The sequence below is a fragment of the Hydra vulgaris genome, chromosome 03 (genome assembly GCF_038396675.1).
Source record: "Hydra vulgaris chromosome 03, alternate assembly HydraT2T_AEP".
NCBI lineage: Eukaryota > Metazoa > Cnidaria > Hydrozoa > Anthoathecata > Hydridae > Hydra > Hydra vulgaris.
Genome location: NC_088922.1, coordinates 36,575,322 through 36,597,204, shown reverse-complemented (window position 1 = coordinate 36,597,204; position 21,883 = coordinate 36,575,322). Strand labels below are relative to the sequence as shown.

The window sequence follows — 21,883 nt, the reverse complement described above, 5'->3', positions numbered from 1 at the left end:
TAATGTTCATGAAGGTTTGAAAAAAGAACAATGTGCTTGTCAATCTTTACTGTTTTCCAAGTTCTTTAAGAAATTCTAGAGAAGGAGAAAATTGGAAAGCTTTATTAAAAAGAGAAATAAAAATAAGAAAAATGGAATCCATGCTACAGTGATCGTGTTTGTTCAATGCATTTTGTAGATGGAACAACTACAATTGCTAATCCAGATCCTACTTTAAATATGGGATATAATTCTACTAACATTAAGCCAAGAAAGAGTTTATATAAACATTGTCCAAAATTGAACTTTTTAATTTTGAAAAGTATTGGCACAGAATGTAATGACATTAATAATAATACAACTGAAGATAATACCAATGAGTTAAGTAATAATAATGATAATACAATTTATTTACCACTGCCAAGCTGTGAACATTCATATACTAGCCAGTCATTGCTAAATGTGTGTGAAGGATGTAATTCTAAAACGTCTTTGATTGATTCTCTTGTTAAAAAAGTTAATTTCTTGAATATATCTTTGAAGCAACTAAACCAAAAAAAAGTTAAACAAACTAAGAATTTATTGACTTTTTCATGCAACAAAGTTAAAACACAAAAAAAATGAACATTTATACAGGAATATCTACAATAGCTTTGTTTAATGCCATCTTCATACATATTATACCATTTCTTCAAAAGCTCAGTTACTGGCGAGGACCAAAACATGTTCAGAATACTAGCAAATTAAAGCGCAGATTTCAATCAACTAAATATAGAAATCTCATCATGACGAATTTTTTTTAACACTTGTGCAACTTCATCTTGGTATTCTTAATGAAGACATTGTAGAACGATTTGGAATTTTTCCAACTACTTCTTCTAACACATTTACCACATGGATTAAACTTATAAGCAGTGTGTTAGGTAGTGCTCTAATTGTATAGCTTCCACATGAAACCATCAGGGAAAATTTGCCTAGAGTGTTTAAGAATCCAGGATTTTATAAGTGTTGTGTGATTATTGATTGTGCTGAAGTTTTTATTGAAAAACTCAAGTCTCTTTTAGCACAAGCCTCAATTTGGTCTGATTATAAACAACACAATACGTTTAAGTTTCTTGTTGGAATTTCGCCTAGTGGTTTTATCACTTTTTAATCTGATTGTTATGGTAGAAGATGTTCAGGTAATTTTATAACAAAAGACAGTGGTTTTTATGACTTGTTAGAGCATGACAATGAAGTCACGGCAGATCGGGGATTTCAAATTCAGGAAGAACTTTTGTTAAGATTTCATACTTTGATAATTGCTCGTCTCAAAAGTCAAATGGTTGCATCTGAATGTAAAAAAACTAAAAAAATAGCTGACTTAAGAATACACGTTGAACGAGTCATTAATAGAATGAAAACTTATAGAATTTTAAAGAATGTTTTTCCTCTAACAATGTTGCGTCATGTTAATGATATTGTGAGGGTTTGTGCTGCATTCTGTAACTTGAAACCTGTATTGGTCAATAATTAAAGAGATGGAAATATAAAACCTTAAAGTCGTTAAATAATAGTATACAAGGAATAATGTGTTAGCACAGGAATCTGTGCTAATACCTTTTAAAACTAAAAAGTTCTATTTTGTACAAAGTTTAAACTCCTTCTTGGCTTTATGTTAGCAATGGTAGGTGTTTCATCCACAAAATCCATTGAACATACACGATCACTGTCGCATGGATTCCATTTTTTCTTATTCTCATCTTCCTTTTTTAATAAAACTTTCCACTTTTCTTTCTCTAAATTCTTTTTTAAAAAAACTTGGAAAAAAGTAAATATTGAATGGAAGATTACAATTACATTGATCTTTTTTCAAAACTTCATGAACATTACATTCTTGTATTTGTATATTTTCCGGAAAAAAAAATGCTAATAAGTTTGGTATGTGTTTTTTACCCCCAGCAAGTCTAAGGTCAGGAATTCCTTCCCTTCCTCTGCCTTTTCAGGCTTAACACTGGTAGTAACGGACTAGTAGTAATTTTGTTTAGTTGTTAAAATCTTGTTAAATTTTGTTTATTTTTATTACGCGCATCCGTGTTTTTATTAGATAAACCACCGCTTTTTTTGATAATTTAAAATGTTTATAAGTTAGTTAAGCGGTCATGACCCCCTAGGTGTCCATTTAAGAGGTATTTAGAACAATCATGTTTAGAGGTCATACATATATTACATACGCGGCAAAGAGGTAGGGGGAGGTGTCCTAAGTTGAGTAATTTGCGTACGTGGGAAGTGAATGGGTGATGTTAAACAAGTGTATGTACGCAAACTCAAAAAATTGAGGTGGCAGTTCATGTTCACTTGCCAATTAGTAAAAGGTGATCGTCGCCCATGTTCATGGCCTGCTAAGGTTACAAAAGTTGAACAGCACAAAAAAATAGTGATCGTTTGCGAGCGTGAATAGAAAAACAGCAAAAAATTAATTCTAAATAAATTAATACTAATGTTAATGTATATCTAGAAATAAAGCTTACTAATGTTTCAAGTTTTAATTATAAAAACCATGTGGGGGGAGGGGAAGGTGTATGAAAATGTCATTAAAGTGTCAAATAAAGATACTTTACAAAAAACTGCAATGATTGAAGCCTGGGAAAAAAAAATATCTAAAAACTTGGCTTCCCTAGCCTAAACTTATGAGCAACAAGTTTTGCATAATATAATTAAGTATAATTATAATTATACGTAATGAACTAAGAAAAAATTTACTTCGAGTTGAATTACTTTCCTAATGATATATCATGCTGACGAGTCCATAGGGAAAATATTTTTTTATTATGCCGTAATTCCCACTTTAAACAGTTATAACTCACGAACCATAGGGCCTGTATCGTGTAATATTTTAGAGGGGGGGGGGGGGGAGGATCATTTTTCAAAAAGGAGGCACTATATAGTAGCAAATAAATATATTGCTTGATCTTTATAACAAAGTTTACTTGATACAGAGGACAAATAGTAGAAGGATAGGGCGATTGCTACAAAAAGGGGTGTTCTTGAAATGCCGGCACTGATATTGGACAATACCGGGATTTTGGTAATATAAAAAAAAAGGAACAGCCATATAATTTTGACCTAGTTGTCACTTTTATAGTGAGGGGGGGGCTAAAAGGCAAATTAAGGGAGCTAAGGCAACCAGAATTAGAATTTGAATAGAAAAAATGAAAATTTCTAGAAATGTAGCCATATTTATTTTTCCTTATCAAATAAAAAACAAATTGCCATATACTGTCACAGTGAAAATCTTTATTAAGCCTATACTAAATGCTACTCAGGCTAAAAACTTAATGATAAATATCAAAAAATATTCTAACTATCAATGTTAAATGCAGTGATCAGTTATCTTATTAGATATACGTTGATTTAACTCCACATATCATCAAAAATTTTATTTAATTTGTTCATTTTTGCCCAAACATCTTAACTTTTTGAAGCTGTTATAATACCTTTTCTATATTCATACCAGTATTTGTTTTTATTTTGTCCTTTGGTCAACTGTTCAATTTCTTCGATACTTTTAAGCATCATATGAAGTGTTATATTTTTTTCAAGTGATAATATATCTTTCAACATTACCAGTTTATCATTAACACTTATTAGATTTAATTGGCAAGTACTAATGTCGTTTACTACTTCTTAACTAAAGTCAATATCTGGTTTTGGGACAGCATTAAAAATGATGGAATTAGGCGCTATTTCTTTTAATCCTTTTGCAACATCCTGAAGATTAAGTTTAGTAGAATATAATTAGAAATTGGATTAAATTTTTTATGCAAACTGTCTGCAAATGGTCTTTTTTTTTTAAATGTTGAGAAAAATTTTCTCTGCTAAAATCTAGATTTTTAATTTTAACAGGTAAAACATCTTTTCGATTTGGAAGCCATTGATTTGAAACCATTGTGCAAGCCGGATTTGTTAAGCCCATTCTTACAGCAGCTTCAATTCTAAACATTGCTACAGCAACATGTTAGATGTTTGGCTCATTCCTGCCATACATGTACAGTGACAAGATCGGATTTTTGCTTCTTTTTTTTTCTATAATCAACCACAGTTTATGGCTTGTGTCATTAATATGTTGTGAATGTCTGCATTTACCTTTTATTGCACAAAATGGACTTTCCTCACTTATACAGTGATATGAGAGTTTTTGAAGTCAGCCTGTTTTATAAAAGCTAAAAGCTTTCGAATTTTTTTAATCATTTAAGTCATTGCTGCCTAATTCAGATGGTTTAAACATCAAATAGTTAAAAATATCTGGATACAAAACCATTGACCATTGTTTAATACTGTCCTCTTCAGGTAACCAACCATCTAATAAGATGAACAGATCACTGCATTTAACATTGTTAATTAAAAGTTTTTTTTTGGTATTCATCTTTAAGTTCTTCAACTGCCTCGGTAGCAGTTTGTACAGGCTCAATAAAGTTTTTGATTGCAGAAAATACACGAGCAACCAATTCCCTCTTTGTTCCAGAAACACGCAAATTTCGAAGTCTTAAATACTGCTTTAACTCGTAAACTTTCATTTTATTAATTAAATCTAAATCCATTATGAGTTTATCTTAGGATAAATGATCTAAACAAAAGGAAAGCTCGATTTGTTTGCTTAAAAATCCTTTGTACGTAAAAGTTTATTTTTATTTTACCCACACAATTTGGATCCAGACCTCAATATTTCTACGCATTTTTTCTGATCGGATAGATGTATTGATTGAATATTTATACTATAATATTATTATATTTACAATATTATACTTTTTTTTAATCTTAAAGTTTAAAAAAAAATTTAGGTATTTTATATTTATGGAAAAATTCTTATTCACTAAACCATATGGCCAAAATGAATGTGACACAATCACATACATTACGTGACTCAAACACTGAGGGTTTTTGTAATTTGTTTACTATTATTGTTACTATGATCAAAAATAAAGTAAATTTTTTTTTTAATCTAGTGAAGAATGTTTTAGTGAATAACTATAAGCAGTAACTTTTGTGTTATTTATTATTTGTTTTAGTATAATCTATTTAATTTACATTTGTATAATTTAGTATGTTGTTAAAGCAATCTGGGACTGTTTTAAAAATATGTGATTTTGGCACTGCATGTCATCCTCATTCAGAAATGTCTTCTAATAAAGGAAGTGCATCGTGGATGGCACCAGAAGTATTTATAGGTAACTTTAATAAAACTTAAAAAAAAAATTGAAACATTCAGTATTTTCTTTTTATTACTTTTGTTCGCTATAAGTTATTTATATAATTGAACCAGTTAAATAATAATTTTGTTGAGCTTGTGAGAACAAAATTATATTTAAACAGGTGCAATATCATAAATAACTTATAGCAAACAAGCCAAATATTCCTTTCAGCGACACATTGCATCATTGACACATTTTATTAAATTCAAAAACCTTTGCAACATATCAAATGTCTGTCTGGCATCTGTCTTGATCCATTTCTCAACATTTTCAACAGGGATCTCAGCTAGCTTGAACAAGATGCCTACCAACTCAGTAGAATCTGTTGACCAGTTACAGGAGTGATTTAATCTATTGCTCATTCCAATTAAGGCTGATGATCCCCTCCATCTTGTTCACCACCTATTTGATGCTTGGCCAGGCTTTCTGCAGTAAAATACTCTCATTGGTTCTTTAGTTTCCTTATTAGTAAGAGTCTCCATAAAATGACATTATAACTCTAAGATGTGCTGCGTGCAGAGAAACCAGACCATGAGAGGGTATATGTGGTATACAGTGTGTTGCAGCTTATGGCAAAGATCTAATCAACAGTTACCTGGAAGATTTAATAAACTTTACATAATTTATACTATAACTTAAATTGGCATATTACATTGATGAGTTTTTTATCAGGAATTCCTGGAATTCCAGAAATTCACTTTAAACTCCTTAAATTTTTCTGAAAATGAAAAAAATAAAATTTTGTTTTTTGTTGTTAATTTGAAAAAAACTATATAACATTTTGAATACAACAATGTTTACATTTAAACAAATATGTTTTCAATGTAAACAAATAATTGAAATTTTTACGAGATCAATTTTCGTAACAATTTATTTATTTATTTCTTTTTCTTTTTAATGCATTCAAATTAACTTTTTCGAATATTAGAGTTTCCTTTTTGTAAAAAGTTAAATAATCTAAATTCTGTTTTAAAAGTTTAAAAAATTTTAAAAACTGGAGTTCCATCAGAAAAACAGAAGAGTTGAAGAACGTTTTTATAATATAAGTTCAACGTGGGGAAAAAAAAGATCGTCTCGCATAAACGTTGCAGTTAGAGAATCTATTAATGATTATGCACAAAAGTGCAGAAAAAGTGCTGACAAATGTTTTGCAACAGAAAGTTAAAAGAATAAAAAATATTAATTTCTGAACCATTGTCTGACATTTTATATTTGAAAAGTAAATAAATTATTACGCTTTGCAGACTGTTTATGGTAAAACTGAGATATATTTAATTTTAGAGAAACATAATTATTCAGTAAGTTGGTAAAGGGGTAAATAAAGTAACTAAGCACGTTACTTTATTTACCCCTTTACCAACGTTCCAGAGTTTACCCACACATCTTCATCAATTTGTTGACTGTATAATTTTCCAGGACTTTCCGGATTTTTTATTAAAATAATTTTCCAGGATTTTCATAGAAAAAAATTTCCGGGATTTTCATAAAGTCAAAAACTCATCTATGATGTTACTAATTTTTATTTAAATAAGCATAATACTTATAAACATAAATTTTATTAAAAATGTATAAATGATAAGCATATTATTGAGCTTTAATTTAAATTATGTTTTTGAGCACAATTCTATTAGTAATGAAATTCATAAAGGTGCTTATTTGATGCATGAAAACCATTTATTGAAGCTATTGTGTTGCAAAACAAAAATCTGTATGTATTAGAATATTAAAAAGTAATGTTTTTTGTCTTGCTTACAAAACTTACAAGAAGGCTTGAATTTAGTATTGAAGTAAGTATATCTAAGAATCATGCTTAAGGAAACTTGTGAGCCTCTCAAAATTTTCATGATAATAAATATATGCTTATTAAGAAAGTATATATGTATTGCTTATTGAAGAAAAGTTTTTATAATAATAGCATAATATTAAACTGTGGGATCATCAAGTTTGTTAAAAAATAAATATTATATTTGTTTTCAAAAATTTAATCTTTTTAAATTTTAAAAATATTGCGTTTTAACTAAGAAAGATTTTGTTCATCACTTTTAGTCCCAGTGGACTTCAGAGGTATCTTTAATAGAAAACAAAGTGTGTTTCTAGGACAGTCTAATGTAACTATTAAATTTAAAATTTTAAGAAACCTTTTTTAATATTTTTTAAATTTTGTTTTAGTAGAAGGCAACAGTTGTAGGAAAAGGGATTTATGTGAGGTGGTGATAGTGGGGTTTAGGGTGCACACAAATTAAGTTCATCAAATTTTAAATATTAATCATCGATTTCAAAAAACATTTATTAATTTAATAAAAATAGGTTTAATAAAGATTCTTGTAATGATTAAACCTTGATATCATTGATTGGTTTATTGTTTTTGCTTTGCACTGCATTCATATTTTTACATTTGAGAGTTTGTAAATTTTTAAAAAAATATCTTGACTATTGACTCCATCACCTTCGGTGAGGTTAATATATCATTGCGATCATTTCACAATCATCTAAGTTGTTTTTTCATGTTTTGAGAAAACGAAACAAAAATAAAAAAAAATTCTCTATTTTTCTATTATATCACAATGAAACAAGTTTAAAAAAAAACTATTTTATGGTTGGTTTAAAAACTTTTTCATGTATTTTACACAGCATTTTATTGTTTGAAACAATTATTAGTTAGTTTTTTAACTAAATAATTTTATAACTAAAATCAACTTTATGCATAAAATCTTCAAAAAAACTTTATGCATAAAATCTTCAAAAAAACTTCAACTTTATGCATAAAATCTCAAAGTAGGTAAGAAACGAAAAATATTATTAGTACTTTAGTAAGTTTGCCAAAAAGTACTATAATATTTTATCATTAAATAAAAAATTATTTTTTTAGTTTAACAAATTTTAGACGTATTATTTAAAGTCAAAGTTTATTGAAGTTAATATATTTAGTTTAAATATATAATATGATTATAATACATGTATATGATATTACACATGTATGTGATAATTTTTATATTATATAGTTGTATATAATATTTTAGGAACAAGGTATGCTGAAAAATGCGATGTTTATAGGTAAAGTTGTTTATTTTTTCAATTATTTTTTACCTATAGAGTTTTTTATTTTAACAATTCTAAAATGTTTAATGTAATATACCTTAAACATATTTTTGTTGTTTTGAATTTTTTTTTAATACTAGCTTGTTAAATACTAAAAAAATTGATGTTTTCGGACCTTTGCAAATAATGTAATTAAATAATATATTTGCATTATATTTTTATAATACAGTTATATTAATAAAAATTAATTAGAATTATGTCTTAATTTAGACTATAAAAAAAGACCTTTAAACAATTTTTAATCTAGATTCATTGCAATAATGATCTTTTACATTTTCAGATCAGTGTCATGCTTAAGATCATCATGATTACTTTACTGGTAAAATGTAATCCAGTACAACCTGTTACATGTACTGCTGCCTTGTAGAATTTGCTTTTCTAGTCAAAATCTAGGAGAAGATAACTATGACTTAAAATATCCCCTTTCTTGGTGCTATTGGTTGAGTAAATGCTAGAGATGGTGTCTTATTTAAAATACCCATTTTGAGCAGATTTAATAGCCAGTTACTATCTTAAATAAGGCCTTCGAGGCAACAGCTTTAGGGGTGAGCAGAAAAATTCTGTTGGCCAGCCTTGCACCCCTTCTCCATCTATTTAGCTGGCATAAATGTAAACCTGCATTAGATTGTTTCCTGCCTTGGATGATGAATGCTGGATCTGTTTGACTTTACTCATGGAATTTTGTTTGTGCCTCCTTGATAGTGGCTATGCAACTCTTCTTGTTATTTTACTATTGAGGGAAACATCTGAAACTTATTTCTTAGCCTAGCTGGTAGTAAAGTATAATGAATTCTGCGGTAGCTCTCAGAAAGGTTGCTTTAATCAAAAGCTGTATAAGCATATGGAGCTCATTGTAACATCTTTTGGTTAATTAGCAGGAGTAAGTCAACTGCATAGCACATGCACTTGGGGTGCCATGCACTGTCTATGATTGAGTCAAGTTCTCTTAAACTTAAACCAAAACCAAAGTACTTAAGTGTTGAAAATAAGAAATCATTACCACCATCAAACTGTTTCAATATATTTTTTACAAATATTCTGGATCTTCAAAGTAATTTTTTATATAGAGATAAGATTAGTAAGAACTAATCTTATCTCCTGCAAAATTCACCAAATTTACCTGGTTTTTGTGAAACTAATTTAAATTTGGCTATTTTATCTTAGTGTTTATGATTTGATTTACAAAGTCTCTGATAGTAACATGCTTGGCCTTGGCATATACTTATACAATATTTTACCTATTTGTAGTTAAATTAGATTTAGTTGTTAAATTAAATTTAGTTAATTATATTGTTACATTAGATTTAGTAATCATCTGACGATTCTTTTATGTGCTCCTGTTTAGCACCTTTTCACCCAATCGAATTTCTTTTTTTCTTTATGGTTCTCTTTCTACTCTAGACTGCACTTTTGTGTGTATTTTTTATCAAAATGAGCTCTTTATCCATCAGCTAATGTTGTTTTGGTGACTTTATTGCTCATCACACTTAATGACTTGTCTCTAGCACCACTGACCCTGTTGGTGCTAATGCTCATAACTTTTATTTTTTTATTCTCTTACTCAAATAGTTAACTTTGTGACTCCTTTTCCAGACAACCCTAACCGCTTACCTTCATCCCTGAATTTGTGTTTACTTTAAATCATAATCGCTGCTCAAAGGAGCTATCATCATTAGTATCATCAACCAAAACTCATTCTTGCTTGAATTGTCATTTAGCAAAGTTGCATCCTTTTATTGTATCTGTCCTTTCATGCTTTGAAAATCTTTGTTCATCTTGCCTTTTTTCCCTGCATTTCAATTCTTTTGAACTTTCTCCCATCTTCATGTTTTCCTACTCATACAACTTTGACTTTTCAAGTCAACTGTTACCTTGCTTTTCTGTCAACTTCTATCAATTGTTACCTTGCTCTTCTGTCAACTTCTATCAACTGTCAACCTTGATCTTCTGTCAACTTTTATCAACTGTTACCTTGTTTTTCTATCAACTTCTATCAACATTGCAACTATACTGAAGGGTACAACTTAATTATTTCTTACAAAATACTGAAGGATGTATTTAATCATATGTTACAACAATACTGAAGGTGTACAACTTAATTAATTGTTACAATAATACGGAATTGTAAATTCGTAAAGAAATCCTAAAAAGCCCAAACCTAAACCATCAGTAAATTATTCCAATTTGACATAATCTAATAACCAATATGACATGAAAATACACCTAAACCATCAGTAAATTACCCAATTGACATAATTGACATAAATGACATAATTACCTCTGTATCATTAATAGTGTTTCTTTCAAGTTTGATAAAATAATTTTGTGTTAGTGATGATAAATATATTCCAAGCAGCACACTGGTGCAAGCACATATCAGATCCACAGAAACAAATTTTGTTTTTTTATAAATGAAGATATTTTAAAATCTAATCACAATTGCATGAATTGTTCACAAAAGTACATCAATTTATTATACAAGTACAAGCCATCAACTTATTACACAAGTACAACCCATCAAATTATTAGAAAAAGTATGCCTTCAGTGTATCATGATAATATTTAAATATAGTATTTATGCTTAAACACATTAGGAGTTTACTATCACACTTAATATAACCAAGCTTACTAAAGAGCATCATCACCCTCTTTGTTGACCAAGTAAACAAGTAAATGAGTTTAATAAGAACGAAGTAAATGAAAGTCAGAAGGCAAGTGAAAGTCAGAAGAAGTTGTTTTAGACATAGAGAAAGCGTTGACGATTTTTGCTTAAGATGCTTATCCTACCCTATCATACCACTATCATATCATTCCACTCCTTTCATTATTATACATTTTGATTTTCTATAATAAAATTCTTTCAAATACATTTGACAAAGTAGGAAAAACAACTTTAGCTTTGATCGTGGCTTCACAAAATTTAGAGGGTAAATAACTATTGTATAAATTAGAAAATAAGTATTAATTAAAAGGTGGAGTCTACTCCCACTGTATATATAAAACATCATACAAAGCCTTTTAAGTCAATTTGTTTTTTCTAGTTTTTATTGCTGAAGATATTTTTAAAATAACTCAAGTTTTTCAAAGTGGTTAGATCCATTCACTTTGTGAAGCTGTGTTTACAAATTGAGTTATACAACTTTTTGTTGTTTATTCATATATTCACATATTACAACTGCTGATAGCACAACCATAAATATCTTTTTAAAAATGATCACATCAGAGTTATTCTACAGAACTTTTTTGCATGTAAAGTAGGGAAAGTTACCTGCCGTCTGTGTAGCCCCAGGCGGCAGGTAACTTCAAATACTTGATATACAGCTTAAACTAAAGAAGCTATGTGATTTTAAATACTATAAAAACATTATTTAAGTGAAAATATGGCATATGCAAAATATCATAATATGCCAAAGGGATTGGCTGGGAGTGCAAGATATTGTTTCCCACTAATAGATGAGTGATGTATTGTCATATTTGGTTCACATATTAATATACCTAGTTTTTATGTAAACTAATAAATTTTTATTGATTAAAGATACATTTTTATTCCCAATAATTACTTAAAAAAAATTGTTCAATACTTTAATTAACTGGTTTTAAAAAAAATCCTAACATGTTTCCAATACCACCTCATCATACCTCATTCACAAAAACAAGTTTTTGTGAATGAGGTATGATGAGGTGGTATCGGAAACATGTTAGGTGGGTGGTTCCAGACAACTTAATCTGTTTACATATTAAAAATAAAATAATAAAATTCATTTAATTCCAATAAAAATACCTTAAATTTGAAAAAGTGTTTTTAAAGCGTTTATTTTCATTTGTAAAAAGCTAATGTTTATATTTCTAAATGATGACATTTTCATTCCCATTCCATATGTATCAGAGGCAATTTTTAAAGGCAATTGTTTTTTTTAATGTGTTGAGTCCAATGCTAATTAATTATATATTATATTTGTGTCACATGAGTAAAAAAGAGTTCAAATCATGGTTAAACTATGTGTTTGGGGGTACCCTCCAATTTTGATACATGCCTTTTTTCTAACATTTTTTCTATTATGTTTTGTATATTAGTATATAAGGTACAAAATAATTATACTTTTGTTTTTAATTCAATAAATAAATGTTTATACTTTAAAAAAAGTGTTTTAACACTTTGTTTTCTGTTAGTACATGTGCACAATCTACTTTGGCCGGGGCTACCCAACTTTCCCCTGACTAAAATTTGTTCATTATAATGTTTGATATATATATATATATATATATATATATATATATATATATATATATATATATATATATATATATATATATATATATATATATATATATATATATAGTATATATATATATATATATATATATATATATATACAGTACTATGAATATGTTTTAGACCACTATGCGGTAGTGGTGTAGTGGTAGAGTGCTCGCTTCATAAGCGAGAAGTTCCGAGTTCGATCCCCACTGCGTCCCTGGTAGTACCGCACTCAACTTGTTTCTCTGCACAGCGGCCTTGTTCGTCAAGGTTCATGTTTCGGAGTTATAGAGTTAAGAGAGGGTTATAACCACAATTTAGTAGCCTCCTCGTCTGTAGTGGCCTTCTTCTTCTAGGCCTTGGGAAGGTGAATTAAAAGAAGAAGAAAAAAAACTTGTATAATTACATGTATTTACAATTTTTTTCCTATGTAATTTTTCTAAAGCGTGTTTAAGTTTAATAATATAAAAGAAAAGTTGAAAGAATATATTATTTTAAATAAATAAACAAAATTGATGAGGGAACATGAGGGATTTGTTTGTTTATCTATTAAAATGATGTGTCATAATAACTACATCCAAAACAGGATATTCGAAGACTGCTGTTACAGAAATCATTAAAAAATGTAGAGAAACTGGCTCCCTTGAAGATAGAAAGTAAAGTGGTAGACCTCCTAAGCTAACAAAAGATAACAATAAATATTTAAAAACCCTTTCTTTAGGAAATAGAAAAAAAGCATCAACTGAGTTGGCAAAGGGCATTAACACAGCAACTGGGAAAAATGTCAGCTCTTCTTGTATTTGGCAACACCTACTCAAATCGGGATTAAGGGGGTGTGTTGCAATTCAAAAACCATTATTACGGTGTGGCAATAAAGAAAAACAACTTGAATATGCGAAACAACACAAAGATTAGGCCCAGGAAATGTTTAATCGGGTTCTGTGCACCGATGAGTCCAAATTCGAAATTTTTGGAACAAAAAGACACCAATATGTTCGAAGAAGAATTAGAGCTCTTTAGAATTTAGAATTAGAGCTCTTTACAAGTTTGGGGCTGTTTATCTTCATCTTGAGTAGGTGATTTGATCAAAATAGAAGGGCAACTATCAGGGAACGTTATGTGGATATCCTAAGGCACCATGCTCTATCTGTAATTGAGCATACTTGGGATTACCTGGACAGAAAGAAAGGTTGAACATGCTCCCCGAAGTGCTGAAGAATGTTTTGCAGTACTTCAAAGAGAATGACACAACATACCCCAGGATTTTATAACTAATTTATATGAATCTATTTCCCGGCAAATATCGGCTGTGATTAAGGCAAAAGCAGGACATAGTAGATATTAAGAGTTTTTTATGAAGTTTGACATAAAAAAAATTTGTAATTGTTCCATATTTTGTGTGAAATACATGTGTTTTAATAAGTTTATAATATAGAACTACAAAGTTAAATCTTAGAAGAATTTCCAGGATTTTTTGAAAAAATGTAAGGGTCTAAAACATATTCACAGTACTGATAGTACTGTATATATATATGTATATATATATATATATATAAATATATATATATATATATAAATATATATATATATATATATATATATATATATATATATATATATATATATATATATATATATATATATATATATATAGTTTAAACACCCCTATAATTTATTGAAGCTTTGGCATCATACTTTGGGAGATGTTAGCAAGAAAAAAGCCATTTGAAGGAAATCCATTTCAAATAATGTGGAAAGTGCATGAAGGTAAGAAGCAATAATATGTATTGTAGTATTAAGCAATAATGTTGTATATTAGCAATAATATATAAGAAGCAAGCTATTGACTTAAAGAAGCAGTTGTGAAAGTGATTTAAGTTTTTCTAGGAAAGCGGCCTTTTCCAATAAATGGTATTCCATCATGTTTAGAAATTCTCATTCAGAGGTTAGTTGCAATAAAAATAGTTATATATTTTTATTTTAAATAATCAGACAGGGTAGCCAGATAAACTAGTTTTGTGTATCTGTTCATTATCATTATAAAAACTCTTAGTTGTTTTTTTGCTCAAATATTAACAAATAGCTTTGGACATGAAATTTTTAATATTTATTCCAAAAAGTACTAATTTAAAAAAAATAGTAATAATAATAAAATTGCAAATGTTTGTCAATAAAAATCTAAAAAGAAGTCATATAAAGTGTAATTTGTAATTAGTTATACACTTGTTTAGGTACATTTCTTCAACGATACCCATTCCACTTGTTCTAACATGAGTTTTACTGATACATTTTAATGAAATAACAACTTGATAACTATGAAAAAAATACAAAATAAGGATCAAAAACCTTTAGCTTACATTTTATTTAGTTGTAGTGCTTAACTGATTGTTTTAATGCAGTTAGTTGAATAACAGAAGTCATTCCCAGTTAAATCATTACCAAATCTATTTAAATATATAGGAATTATATGGAAGTATAACTTATATTTAGTATATAATTTTATATAATGTATAATTAAATGGAAGTATAAAAATTAATTGATGTATTAATCTGTGGATTAAAAAAATGTAATGTATAAATAAAATACATTATAAACATATATCAGGAACAAAAAATAAAATAATGACAAATTTACAATTGCTTAAAGTATCTTATTAAGAAATGTTGTATTTGAACATTTTAATGTTAAACCTTTGTTGGTCATTTCTAATAAAAACTTGGTTTTCTAATGATTTCTTTGACTCTATAAATCTTATCCTCCCTTGTATTGTATACTTCTGTTATATCTGAACTGGGTCTTTTAACAACATCTTTTCTTTTTTGACTGAGTGCAAAAATGCATCATAAATGTTGTTAGACCTTCTCTAGTGGCCAAGCTTGAGTTTCTCTTAATTCATTATATATATACTTTTTTGTTTGTAAATACTGCAACAGTTGCTGCTCAAGTTTTCAAAAAAGCAGGTTACACACCAGTCTTTAAATCAGCAAAAAATTTACAACATACACTTACCACATAAAATAAACCTCTTGCTATAAATTCTTATCCAGGTGTGTACAAGCTTGAATGTTCCTGCAAAAAATGTTATATCGGTAAAACAAAATTAAAAGTCTTATCTCGCATTTACCTACATCAGAAAAATACATACGAAAGAAAATGGGATTATTCAGCAATAGTGGAGTATTCAAAAATTAGTCATGGTAATTTTACATGCAACAATAAATATATTTTAAAAGTAGAGGACAACAATATTAACAGAAAAGGGGGGGAGGCACTTGAAATACAATGCCAAGAATGTTTACCTTCAGGCGGCGGTCTGAAGCAGTGATAGAGTTTACGTAATGACTTCCTTTTGGAAACCTATGTCTTAATATTTAAATCAAAAGAAACTATTGATTTGTTTTTGCTTTTGTTTTGTTTTTAAGGTGTTATTATATATATATATATATATATATATATATATATATATATATATATATATATATATAAATTATACTTGATAACGAAGGTATCTATACTCCCTTGAAATGTTGTATAAAAATTAATTCAAAAAAATAAAGAGTTACATCCATAATAATTCACATAGAGAAAAATTCACATAAGCAAAAGAATAATGAAAATTCACATAGAGAAAAATTCACATATGCAAAAGAATGAAAGAAAGTTTTTGTTTAATTATAGCTTCTACTAACTATTTTCTTGCTTTTTAGCTATCTTTTCTCCTTCATTATAACTCTTAACTTAACTAGCTGCTGTCTCCAGATCATGAAATAAATCATTTTTATTCTCAAATAGTTTTATTGTGGGTAAAATTATTTATGATGGTTGTTGTGTAAAATTATTTATGGTGCATTATTTTCCGTCAGAAAAAAACAGTTAACAGTAAAATAATATTTAAATAATATTATATATATATATATATATATAATATTATATCTTTTAAAATCATATTCTTGTTATACGATATTTATATTTGTTAAATTTGATTAAAACGGCTGCGTATAAACTTTTTGTTTTAAATATATTTCGATGTAATTATATATTTACACAATATTTCGCTGACCTTTTGCGGTCAGCATCATCAGGTGTAATAAAAAGCGTTACAAAATTGTTACAAAACCACATAAATCAAATATCATCATAAATCATTGATTTATGTGGTTTTGTAACAATTTTGTAACATTTTTTATTACACCTGATGATGCTGACCGCAAAAGGTCAGCGAAACATTGTGTAAATATAAAATTACATCGAAATATATTAAAAACAAAAAGTTTATAGTCAGCCGTTTTAATCAAATTTAACAAATAATATTATATATATATAAAAATAGAAAAGTTGGACTCATTTTGGGGCTAAATAAATGGTTTTTTGCTGTATTAATAATCATAATTTTACCCAAGTTATGTGAAAACTTTGATTCTTTCATTTTTAACTGAGTTTAACAGTTTTAGAGTCACTTGTATTTTTTTGTCTAAATTAATTCAATGTGTTCAAAGTTTTACATTATGTGTTGAAAAAATAAAGTATAAGGAAATAATAAGTAAATTAAAAAAAATTATATTTTCTGTTAAATAAAGATATTAGTTTAAGAAAAGTTTTGCTACAAAAGTTTCGAAATCCAAATAAAATAATTAACAAAATAAAATTAATGTAATAAAACAATCTGCAAAAGATCTGTGTTTTTGCTGATATTTTATTAAATTTTAAATAAACTTGCCTTTTTTTTTTTAACTTAATTCACTTCCTGAATAAGAAAGTTTTCAAATCATCTGTGGATTTCAGCTCATAATCAAAAGATACAAGATTGGATTTGAACCTCAATTTTCTTGATTATGAACCAAAAGCAAACATGGCCACTGCAGGGAGAAACAGTCTAAGCATGGTACTTCAAGTGGCATGGGTTGGATTTGAATCTAAAATCTCTTGATTATAAACCTTTGGTTCATTTGATTCAAATGTTTTACCACTAGTCTACTACCATATTTAATTTCTCATTTCAGATTGTTTTGGAGGTAACTATTTGATTGCATTTTTTTAGGTGTTGGCAGAAAGAAGAAAAAGATCGACCAGCTTTTGTTGATATTGTAAAATTTTTGCGTAAAGCCAACTCGGTATGTAATTTCATACAGTTTGGTATGTTATACATTTTAGTTTTGTTCAATCTTATGCAGTAATAATCAGGGACCTTAGGAATCGGCACTTTATGGCTCCTACATAAAGTTTACAAATTAATTTATTTGACAAATGAGCATTTAGAAACCAAAAATTGTAATGTTTATTGAGAAACGTTTACTTGTTTCTCAGAACTCACAAATCAGAAACATCAAAACTTTTCAATCTCAAAAAAATACAAACTGCCTAAAGCATATTGTTATTCTTTGTAAATTTTTCTTTATATTTCTTTATTTGATTTTCAGATCTGAGGATTACTTTATTATTGGTATATGCATTGTTTTGATTTAGACTGCCCCATTTCTACATCATATACTTTGTAAATCATTTCCTGATTTTTTTTTTTTTTTTGATGGATAACCTAATGTATCAATAATAAAGTTATCAGAGCATAATATTATTAGTATATTTGTTTTTTTCAATGCTATTGCATTCTCTACTTTGAGTTTTCTTGAACTAAAGCAACATGAAAGTTCGGTTTCATTTTTGATTTTGATGTATCTATATACATTTTTGCATTCTAATTCTTAAAATTATTGAACTGTCATATTAAACAGCAACATTAATGAAGATTTTTTTAAAGGCTCTTATAATGAATTAAATGCGGTAGTGGTGTCGTGGTAGCACTCGCTTTATATTCCGAGTTCGATCCCCACCACGCCCCCGGTAGTACCGCACTCAACTTGCTTCTCCACGCAGCGGCCTTGTTTGTCAAGGTCCGTGTTTTGGAGTTATAGAGTTGAGAGAGAGGGTTATAGCCACAAATAAGTAGCCTCCTTGTCTGTTGTGGCCTTCTCGGCCTTTGGGAGGTGAATTAACAAAAAAACAAAAAACAAAAAAAAGAATTGTGTTAATTGTAGATAGGTATAAAAAAACACAAAAACATTAATGCAATTACATGAAGCAAAATAAGGAAAACTTTGTTTTAAAAAAGATACCTTTTTTTTAAAAATCTAAACACCTATTAAATGTTAGCAAAAATTTGAAATTAATTTTAACCAGAATTTTTCAATTTTTTTTTCTTTTGTTAGAGGGTAACTTAAGTTATCAATAATAAAGTTATCAGAGGATAGCTGTTATTGGCATATTTGTTTTTGTTTTTTTCAATGCTGTTGCATGCTCTGTTTTGAGTTTTCTTGAATTACACAAGGTAACATGAAGGTTTCGTTCCAGATTTTGATGTTTCTTTATACATTTTTGCATCCTAAAATCACTTCAGTTTTTTTCCAGCTGTAATGGTTGTGGAGATAAGCTATTGGTAGTGTGTTCCAGCTGATCTTGTTGGCAGAAAAAATGTAATATTTATTAACATGCAGAAACTACAGTTTACATTTATTTGCTTTGAAAATAAAGTTAAATTTATGTGCTTATAACATATGGTATTATGTAAGGGGGTATCCAGAAAGTATGTACAGAGTAAAATCACTGGTTTAGGACCCTCTCTCCTTTTTTGTGCACAACTGTATGCTATAATAAAACCCCGAACTACAATTTACATTCAAAAGTTCAGAAATGTACACAAGATTGTTGTGTCTTTTGTGTGTGGAGACATTAGAATGGATAAAACTTCAGATATAGTCCCTCATGATGGGTTCATCCCTTTTTTTTTGGTACTGCATCCTATCTTCCTTGCTATCACAATAACTGTCAAACTAGTTCCTTGTAGTTTTCAATCCTGTTGTTTTGAAGAAAATTGTAAACTTCATGCTTAAATGCAAAACAAAATCTTTTTTTTCTCTCTGTCATTTAGTTTTGAACAGTTTCTGATGTAAACATTTGTCTTACTTGTGATCCAATATATACACCAGCTAAAACCTTAGCTTTTGATAGCCTGGTAACATTGATCTGATCTTCTGAAGTGTTTCTCCATTGTGATCCAGTGCTTTGACAAATTGTTTGATCAAGTTCAATTTTATGTGGAGTTATGAGGCTTTCACAGGAAGGTGTGCAATTGCATGTCATTATACGACCATGCAAATAATATTTTGTTTTGATAATTTGATAATGGCTTTTAACATGTTTTTAAAATATAAAAACATGCTGAAAAAACTTACCGAGACTTAACTAAAACAAAACGAAAGAGAAAATAAATAAAAACTTTACTAAAACACAAAAAACAACATAAAAACTTTACTAAAATAAAAACTCAACAAGCAAAAGCGCTAAGTTTATTTAAATCATGTTTTTAATTATGTTTGGAATAATAAACTTTAAATCTTTTATCTTTATTAATGTTTATATAATATTATGAAAAAACCCTTAAAATAAAGAAACAATTTACTTCTAATGATTTTTTTAAAAATACTCACACTTAATTTAAATTATAGTTTTTTTTTTACTAAATTAAAAATATAAGATTCCTTCTAAATACATGCTAGTAAATAATTATGCATTAAAAATCATTTCATGCTATGTTTAAACATTTATACATTATTTTTATTTTTTAATTTGTTTCAAAAGATTAACATTTATTATAAAAAATACATAATTATTTAATTAGATAAAAACTTTATATTATATTCATTAATTCTTTATATAAAAAATCATTAGCTTTGTTTTCATACTTCATTGGAAATTGTTTTAATAATATAAAACCATTAAAGATCAAACTTATTTAATTGTAGCGGCTTTCAAAATCTTTTGTCATTTTTTATTCAACTGATTTTTTTTTTATCTTTTTAAACTTATTAATTTTATTGATTCTCATATAAAGTTCATTAAAGAGATTTTCATTTTCCAAGAAACAGGGGTGCGGAGTCCCAAAAAGGACTCTGAATTTGAAAGTCACAAAAAGATTTAAAGATTAAAGTTTCATTGTCTAAGAAAGTTTTCATTTATAAAGACAATATAACTTTTTATTTTTTTAAGGTTTGTTATAAAAAAATACTTATATAATTTATATATGATAAATTAAAAAAATTATGTACAATTTTGAATGATACTTTAAACAAAATTCATTATCAGTAAATTGTTACTTCGTTTAAATGCATTTTGCTAATATAAAACATTCGTAAAGATAAAAGTTTCAATGTCATTTATTTCTCTAAGATATAGTTCAGAATCTTTTTCATTCAGTGCGTTTTTGAAATGTTTTTTGAAATAGCCGTGGTCAAATCATCAAAGCAAAATATTATTTGCCTGGTCATATAATGGCATGCGATCACATACCTTCCTGTGAAAGCCTAAGGAAAGTAGAAGAATTTTTTGCACAGGTACTTGAGGAACATTCTTCAAATTGTTGATCCCTGGTTGCAAACCTTTTCTTTTAGTTCATTCTCTTTGAATATAATGATTTACATCTCTGCTGTCCCACAAAATCTTTTATTCTTATGCAGCAACAATCTATTCATAATCATTTATTTTATCTTTTCCACGAGCACAACTCAAATTTGAAGAAAAATGTATTTTTCATATTTATAAAATCAATGCAAAAAGGTGCTGTCTGGCACTAAGCTCCATTATTTTCAGGTTACTCTTGTATTTTATCTTAGAAAGTAAGCTCTGGAGGAAATATTTAACAATGTCATTAACAAAAGAAAGTCTAACATTCCATATCTTGAACATGATTTAATAACCGCTCCAAGAATAAAGCAGAACTATTTACAAAGAACTTTTTCTCTAATTCGTCTCCTAAATGAATGGTCGTACCCTTCCTGTCAGTCCATAGAAACAGGTTAATTCATTGTTAGGCATCCAAATCACTCCTGCATGTTGTTTAAAATTATTTCTCAATTAAAATCCTCTACAGCTTGTGGTTCTGAAAACTTTCTTCTCACAGTCTTATAAAAGTGATTTTTTTTTTTTTTTTTTTATAAAGCATTTTTCTACTTTCTTAATGAAGTATTTACTTATCTTAATGAAGTATCTACTTATCTTAATGAAGTATCTACTTAATGAATTTCCTAATGAAGTATTTATCTACTTATCTGGAATTGATGCTCATTTTTGTAAACGTTCACATTTTGTAAAAATTAGTATTGTTTCTAAAAATTGTACACACAAAATTTATTTTCAGATATAATATAATTACTATGTTATATTTTATTGTATTATTGTGATTTTATGGCAATTTAGTATGTATCAGGCAGAGAATTACCTTTGATGGAGTGCGCACAATCTGCTTGCAAACAATCATGGGGTACA

At 28.0% G+C, this 21,883-nt stretch overlaps 1 protein-coding gene across 4 annotated transcripts in view; it reads left to right on the top strand.

The window, feature by feature from the left end:
* LOC100206143 (mitogen-activated protein kinase kinase kinase 7) overlaps positions 1–21,883 on the top strand; it is a 36,997-nt gene that overhangs the window by 10,302 nt on the left and 4,812 nt on the right. For all 4 annotated transcript variants that reach the window (XR_010637551.1, XM_065793079.1, XM_065793080.1 and 1 more), the window contains 6 exons: positions 5,062–5,186; positions 8,231–8,264; positions 14,249–14,334; positions 14,455–14,512; positions 17,607–17,679; positions 21,815–21,878. Coding sequence is in view for 3 of the 4 variants with exons in the window: in XM_065793079.1 (XP_065649151.1) it covers positions 5,062–5,186; positions 8,231–8,264; positions 14,249–14,334; positions 14,455–14,512; positions 17,607–17,679; positions 21,815–21,878 (440 nt within the window). In the remaining variant the exon portion in view is untranslated. The remainder of the gene's footprint in view (positions 1–5,061; positions 5,187–8,230; positions 8,265–14,248; positions 14,335–14,454; positions 14,513–17,606; positions 17,680–21,814; positions 21,879–21,883) is intronic.